This window comes from Lynx canadensis, chromosome A3 (assembly GCF_007474595.2).
Source record: "Lynx canadensis isolate LIC74 chromosome A3, mLynCan4.pri.v2, whole genome shotgun sequence".
In the NCBI taxonomy this organism is placed as follows: domain Eukaryota; kingdom Metazoa; phylum Chordata; class Mammalia; order Carnivora; family Felidae; genus Lynx; species Lynx canadensis.
In genome coordinates this window covers 28,477,741-28,485,145 of record NC_044305.1, presented here as the reverse complement: position 1 = coordinate 28,485,145, position 7,405 = coordinate 28,477,741, and the positions used below count along the sequence as shown (strand labels likewise).

The 7,405-nt window shown below is 56.2% G+C and overlaps 1 protein-coding gene across 4 annotated transcripts in view; it reads right to left on the bottom strand.

The window, feature by feature from the left end:
• Window positions 1-1,067: 1,067 nt before the first annotated feature.
• SIRPA (signal regulatory protein alpha) overlaps window positions 1,068-7,405 on the bottom strand; it is a 39,875-nt gene continuing 33,537 nt past the window's right edge. For 2 of the 4 annotated variants that reach the window (XM_030309914.1, XM_030309918.1), the window contains 2 exons: window positions 3,948-3,999; window positions 1,068-1,658 (listed from right to left, as the gene is read on the bottom strand). In XM_030309914.1, the coding sequence (XP_030165774.1) occupies window positions 1,404-1,658; window positions 3,948-3,999 (307 nt within the window). In that variant the 3' untranslated portion in view covers window positions 1,068-1,403. Of the gene's footprint in view, window positions 1,659-1,936; window positions 3,769-3,947; window positions 4,000-7,405 lie in introns of those variants that run through there. The other 2 variants (XM_030309915.1, XM_030309916.1) reach the window with 2 other exon arrangements.

Sequence of the window (7,405 nt, the reverse complement as noted above, 5' to 3'; positions counted from 1 at the left end):
AGAAGACTCCTCCTGCAGGGACCAGCTCAGAGAGCTGGAATGGGGTCGTCGTTAAGGGGCGGGGAAAACAGACAGGCATAGCTTCCCTCCCCTGCGTGGCCTTCCAGCACTGGTAAGATGCCAGGGAGCAGGGGGGCATCTTTTCTCTCCCCTCTTTCTGGATGAGAAAACTGAGGCCTCGGGTCTCGACAAGCTTGCACTGTGAAGGACACAGCCAGGAGGAGGAGCACTGAGCAGGTCTGGACTTAGCACGATGGGGGCACAGAAGACCGCAGTACCAGCCACGTGGCTCGGCTGAGAACGTGACCTATTTTGCCCTGGAGGGAAGGCTAAGCGTCTCCACGGGGCAGCCGCACTGCAACCTTCCTCCCCATCCTCGGGGTCTGGGATGTGGGGGAACCCAGTTTCCGCCGTAAGAGGGTCCCCCCCGGGACGACCAACTGGTAAACCTTAGACCGCACAAGACCCGACCAGGTACTTCGACACATGACAAAGAGCCAAGAGAACGTTGCTGTCGTTTTAAGAAAAAAACCAAAACAAAACGAAACACCACAGATCAAATTTTCTAACACCTCAGGTTCAAGATTGCACATTTCACATTTCTCGATAATTTACAGGCGTCCGCAGCGAGATGTTGCTGAGTTAGTGCTAGCTGGAGGAAGCAAGCTCGGGTCTAGAAAGGAGAGGAGGGGCCGTGTGGAGCGTCACGGTTGGGACGGCGGGTCCTCAAGGAGTCTCGGAGGGCCACCAGGAGGAGGGGGGTTTTGTTACTCAGTCCTTGGTGGTGGCGGTGGCGGCTGTGTGGGGGTTCCTCGGAGGCTCCTCCCCTCCCCCGGGGCTTGCGCCTCATCAATCCCGGGATGGGGAGGCTAGGACTCTCGGCAGCAGTCTCACCAAGTCTTGGGATGAGGGTCCCGGAGGGTTTTTTTCCAGCTTCTCCACGGACGGGGCAGTTCGATCGAAAGGGACAATCTTCCCCAAGCCCCAGGTGGGTGGTGGTAAAAGGAGGTGGGGTTGTCTCCCTCCTCACCCTGGAAGATCAGGCTGCAGAGCACGAAGGGGGGCAATCAGGGTCTCCAAGACCGTGACCGAGACCCGCATGTTGATGGAGACAGGCATGAGGGTTCTTGGACCCTGGTGGTTCTGGCCAGTTCCCAGGTGGGTCCCCCGGCTAGTCTGGCAACATCGGCCTCCGAGTGTGGTGATGTGGGGGGACTGTGGCTGCCCTGGAAATGTCGAAGAGCCACGTGGGTTGGGGAGACAAGAGCCAGCCTCATCCTGGAGTTCCAGGGCCTGCACCATCCCGGCCCTCTGGGAACTGGGCTGGCTGTCCCCATCACGGCTGTCCCACACGGGACAGGAAGGCTCGTGGGGACAGACCCTAGAGACGACCACGGTCCCATTCACTTCCTCTGGACCTGGACGCTGGCATACTCCGAGTAGGATGGCTCGGGCTTGGGGGCTGGCTGCTTGGGGGCCCGGTTGAGGTGGACCATGTCTAGGTCGGCGTAGGTGAGGGTGTCCTCGGGCGCGGGCGGCGGGCCGGTCTGAATGCTGGCATACTCTGTGTGGTTGTTGGGCTCGGCGGCCCGCGGGGCGGCCTTCTTCCCCTTGGGCAGGTTCAAGTCTGCGTATGTGATGTCATTGTTGTCCTGGATCTAAATGTAGTGGAGAGAAGTTCATTCTGGAGCCCCCAGCCACTCCTCCGCCCATCGGTACCGAGGCTGGACGCTTCTGTCTCCCCTTGGGCCCCGCTGGCTCAGCCCTAATTCACGCCTCCCTCTTCTTCAGCCCAGGTTCCCCGCCTCCGGCCTTACCCTTCCGATCCTCACCTGGCCCAAAGGAGCCTCCTACCCGCCAGTGGGGTCACCTCACGGCGCCGCCTCACTGTCCCTCCGCCCGACGTTCCGTTCTGTCCTTTCAGGGTTCTTCCCTCTGCCTGCTGTCCATTCCCCTTCTCCTCGTAACGAAACCCCGTCCACCTTGTGCCTTTTAGCACATGCATCACTTCAACCTAAGACCACCCTCCCCTCAGCTGGCTCTAGGGTTCCTCTCTGTGCTTCCTCAAGCCGTGTCTCTCCATGACAGCACCCACCACCCAGGACCGACTCTGTCTGGGGGTCTGAGTAGGTGCCGACCTCCAGTGGGTGGAGATACTCATCCGTTTACTGGTTTATTCAACACGCCTTCACTAGGTTATTTGTTATAATGCAGAACCCAAGGCTGGCATTGAAGAAGCCCCATCGGTGTGGAATGAGTGAACGAACCAAAGAATGGATGGCAATTTCAGCCTCACTCAGGGTGCAGCTGGGGTCTGGGAGACTGGGAACAGGGGCATGCGAGAACGAGAGCCCAGGTAGCAGGTGAAGTAAGGAGCCTGGGGTTTCAATCCTTCTCCTGCTCCGTCTAGCTGAGGTCCTTGGGGCAATCCACTTAAACCTCTCTGGGCCTCGGTTTCCCCATCTGTAAGGCGGGGCTGGGATAGTGTCTGTTTCCAGGGTCCCTGTGAGGCTCAGACATGATCGCCCAGGTAAAGCGCACAGAACAGAGCCTGGCACACATCGAGGGAACCCGTGTGTCCGATAAATGCTAGCAATCATCAACCGCCTGGCAAATCTGAACATCTCCCGCGTGCTAATCTTATCGCTCACAACGGCTGCCTTCAAATTACTCATCAGGAATTGCAAACTTTGCTTCTTCCGTGCCCAGCACCTCTCCTGTAGAAGGGGGCGGGGGGAACACCACCACGGCTCCTCGCTGGTGCTCAGTAAGCACCACAGAGCGCAGCTCCCCCAGGCTTACCGGCTCGGCGCCATCGCGGGGATCGTCTTACCGAGGCCCTATCTCAGCCCGTCGCTAGGAGCCCCCTCCCCCGCTTTACAAGTGAAGAAACTGAAGCCCAGAGAGGTTAAACAATTTGGTTCAAGTCACACAGCTGCAAAGGATCCAGAGTCTGTTGGACCCGACAGCTGTGGTCTCACCGCACGGCCCCCTCTGTCCCGAGCCTTGCACACTCACTCACTTCTCTCTGGGAAACCCACAGCAACAGCATTAAAGTTCCTCCCTGGCAGGGGCCGGCACCTAGCACTGGGGATTCGAGACACAAGGCTGTAAGAAGCTCCGTGAGGGCCGGGCTGTGGCTGCCTTGGTCACTGCCCAGGGCCTGGCACATAGTAGGTGCTCAGGAAGTCGTGGCCGGCTGCGAATTCAGTGCAGGTTTTAGTGACCACCTCTCACCATCATCCTTTCCCCTGAAAGTTCCAGAGAGAAGTCCAGAGGTAACAATGACTGGGGAGAAGGCCGCGCTTTGTAATTACCCCTCGGGCTTGTGCCCGGGGCCGCCGGGGGCGGGGGCTGTCCCGGGTGGGGAGAGCAGGCCACAGTTGGGGCTTTACAAAGACCGTGCCTCTCAGCAGCCCGACTCTGTGCAACAGATTGCATCTGAAACGATGACAACACCCCGGGAAATGTCAAGGACAGCTGGTGCTCTCTCCTCGCGGGTTCAGGGCAGGGCTTGTCTCATCACAAGAGGCAGAGGAACCCTCGGCCTCCAAGGTCTGACAGCGTCAGCCCGTGAGAAGCAGGGCGAGGTCTCTCGGAATCAGGCCAACCACGCTGCCCGTGAAATCGCCCCGGCAGTGCTGCGGAGAAAGTGCCAGAAAGGGAGCATGCCCTTGCATGAGGCGATCGGTGAACAAACTGTGAGCGGTGCCCCCTGGAGTTGTGTGTTGGGTGCCCTGGGTCAAGGAGGTGGTGACCTTCTCCTGGCTGGGGCAGAGGACAAGGGGGAAAAGAGGACTGTGAGCATCCCCCCACTCTCTCCACCCCTGCCTCCACCCCAACCCTTCCCCCACTCTGGGGAAGGAGTCTTAATTTAGAACAGAATCTGCAACTCTGGTTGATGCAAGGAGATTGCACCAGTGAGAGTACCAGGAAGGGCATCTCACCAAGGACTGTACCTGGGTTATTTCTCTGGTATTCTTCTCGGGCTCATGCAACCTAAAAAGGAAAGAGACACACAGATAAAAATATCCTCACTATCTCCAGTGCTCATGCAAATTGGTAAGAATAACATTTCGGTTCCATTTCCTATATGGGCGGAGCAAGTCACAACAGAAACACAACGGCTTTATCAAATGTTTGGACAAAGGGGTCAATCTCACTAAAGAGGAACTTTCAGCAAGGCGCTCCCCCCCCCCTTTTTTTAAACCCACTCTTCCCCAGCAAGGATCTTCAAAAGTTGAAATACCGGGTGCTGGGGAAGGTATGGTGAAACAGACACGTTCACGCATTGCTGACGGGAAGGTTAAACCCACACCCTTTTGGGAAGGCAGCTTGGCAAAATCGAGAGCTTGACTCATAAGTGCACATTTTTTTTGGGAGAACTCAAAATATAGAAAAAGCTTGCTGCACAGAGGCATTTGTCACAGAGCGGGATAGGGAGGAAGGTTTCCATGTTACAGCTCTGCCAGTTGGAACTGGTTAAGGAAATCAGGATAGACTCATAGATAAAAACTTAAAAGGTTTATGAGGAAGGGCTTTTTTTTTTTATTACAAATGATTACATTAAAATGATAAGCAAAAAGGCAACATTCTCTGGAATGATCCCAAGCCTACAAAATTGTGTGGATCACCCGGGAAGGAAACGTAGTAAAATGCTAACCGCAGTGGTCTTTGGGAGGGATTTTTTTTTTTTCTTCCATTTCGTTCCCGTATTTTCCACACGTTCTCTATTCTACACATCTAGGTCTCAGCATTAAAAAAAAAAAAGAGAGAGAGAGAGAGAGAGGCAGAACGGTGTCCTGGTTAATCAAAGAAGCTGTTCATGCACTTGATTCTGTAATTGGAGGCCATCGCTTGGCTCACTGCAGGGTCATGGTCAAGGTGGTGAGCAACCCGGAGCCACTGTTTCTGTAGGAGTTGTGTAAATTCTCAGGCCGGCAACTCCAGGGATGTTAGCCTGGATAATGTCAGAAATGAGCAATGGGGCTTGGCAGCAGGGTTATTAATGGATTTGGCATGAGCTCTTGGCTCAGAAAGCAGTTCTGGGGCATGACAAGCCCCACGTGGCCACAGAAACAACCCTCTGGGAGCAGGGACGCTGACTGCGGAGGAAGATCACGAAGGTCTATCCACACCCCTATTGCTTCCAACCCTTCCAGGAACCCCCGCTGCCTCTGGTTCAAGTAAGACTCATCACCCTGCGCGTCAGCCCCGCACGGTCTGGCCTCTGCTGACCTCCCCAGGCCCCTTCACGCTCCTGACCTCAGTGACCCACTTACCCACCCACCAAGTCTCTCCTGGGGGTTATTCGATGAGACGCATTTTGCGTCCACAACGGCCTGGAAAGCTGCCCTCCGCCGCTTTGTCTCTTGGTGAACTTTTGTGCACTCTTCAAGACTCAACAGTGGTGTCGCCTCCTTGGGAAAGCTTCTGTGACAGTGGTGGACTGTCTAGACTGCCCCTCCGTGACAGCCCCAAGCCCCCTTGCCTATTTTCCAATGCGTCTGTCTGCCACCTGCCTGCCACGCTTCCTCAGCACGTGGGTACAAGTGCTCTAAAGTGACCTGGCATGAAGATAGACTGTCCCGGGGCCTTTGCACATGCAGCCCTCCTTGCCTCTTCATTCGCTTCACTGCTTCTCTTCCCTCAGATGTGGTTTCAAATAGTCCTTTCTCGGGGAAACCTCCACTGAACCCCAAACTCCAGTCTCAGAACACTGGGTTCCTCTCTTTCAGAGCGGACTGGAAGTAATCATCCATTTGGTTGTGTCCGGCTGTCCTGTGTCTGAGAATGGCACTGCTGTTACCCATCCCTGTGCGCAGGCTACAGAAGTGGGAATCAACCCTGATTCTCCTCTGTTCTCCTTTACAACCCATGTTAACCCATCCCAGTGCTTGCTGACTCTGCTTCCAAAATCCCAGCCACTCAGCCTCCCCCACCGTCCTAGCTCCCTCGTTTCCTCAGGAGCCTCTCCGGCGTCCCTGCTTCTGTTTCCGCCCCTCGGCCTGCCATTCTCCACATTGGAAAAGGCATAAGTGAGGTCATGTCATATTCCACTCCAACCCCTCAACCCACTGTCAGCACACAGGGAGATCCATGTCCGGATCCAGGATGGTGCGGCCGCACGATTGCTGCCCCCACCCCCCAACCCCCCCCCCCCCGGAATGTTCTAGCCTCCCATCTCTTCCCCTCGCCCACTCCAGGCCAGCTGCTCTGACCTCCTCCGTGTTCCCTGAACATTTCCAACTGCTCCTGCCTCGGGGTCTTGGCACTGGCCGTTCCCTCTGCCTGGTCCACTCTTGCCCCAGATATTCCCGCAGCGGGAGCCTCCTCGTCCTTCAGCTACCTTCTGAATGTCACCTCCTTAGCCAAGCTTGCCCTGACCGCCCACGGCACCCCACCCCCTGCTCTGCTCCGTGCCCAGCTGTATTTTATTTAGTCAGCGCCCGCATCACATCGTGCATTAACCTCCCCCCCACCTTGCTTGGTGACCTGCCCCCTGATGGACCGTGGGCTCCGCGCTGGAGCCCCGACACCCGGTGACGGGCTCATACACTGGCAGCGCCCCCAAAGTATTTGTTGAGTGAGTGAATGAATGAATGAATGAACGCGGAATCAAAAGGGCCACGAGACCGGGGCGAGTGTCTGTTTCGCTCTCCTTCACAGTCCCCCAGCTTAAGGCCTGGCACGGAGCTGGGCTCAATTCAGATGAATAAATGAAAGCATCAGAGAAGCCCTAAATATTCCAAGAATAAACGCACTGAATGTCTGACAAGTGAACAAATGGCCGCCCGAACGAACCCCAGTGCCCAATTAAGGGAGCGGAGACATAGTTTGCTCTCGTCTGAGCTGGGGGAGATTACAGACAATGTTCTACCTGCACGCTCCCAACCCAGGGAGTGAGAGCTACCCAGGCCCTCACCAGCCCTGCAACCTGAAGGGCCCTTTGAGCTCAAAGCGGCGGCCTCCCCTGCCCCTCCCTCAGCACCCTCCCCGAGGTGCTCGGTTGTTACCCACGCCAGCGTCCTCTGGAAAGCGTCTGATCCCAGCCAGCCGACTGAAGCCAGCGCTGCATGGAAACTACCATTACCTCTCACCAGCTATCGCTTTGGTTTAGAGAGATGAAAGGGACAGAGCAATCTGACGGCTCCCTTGGTAGGTTCACGTTGGAAAAATAGAAAACAGGCAGAAGACGGTTGGCTTCTCTGGGGAAGGAGAGCATCAGAGCACCAGCGTTCAGCGTCAGAGGTATCTGGGCCGGCCTCAGAGTTCTGGCACCTGCTAGCTGTGGGACCTCGGGAATGTCCCACGACTTCTCTGAGCCTCGGCTTCTTCCAGCACACACACACACACACACACACACACACGGCCAAGAAGAAGCTTCTAGAACAAGGGTTCTCAA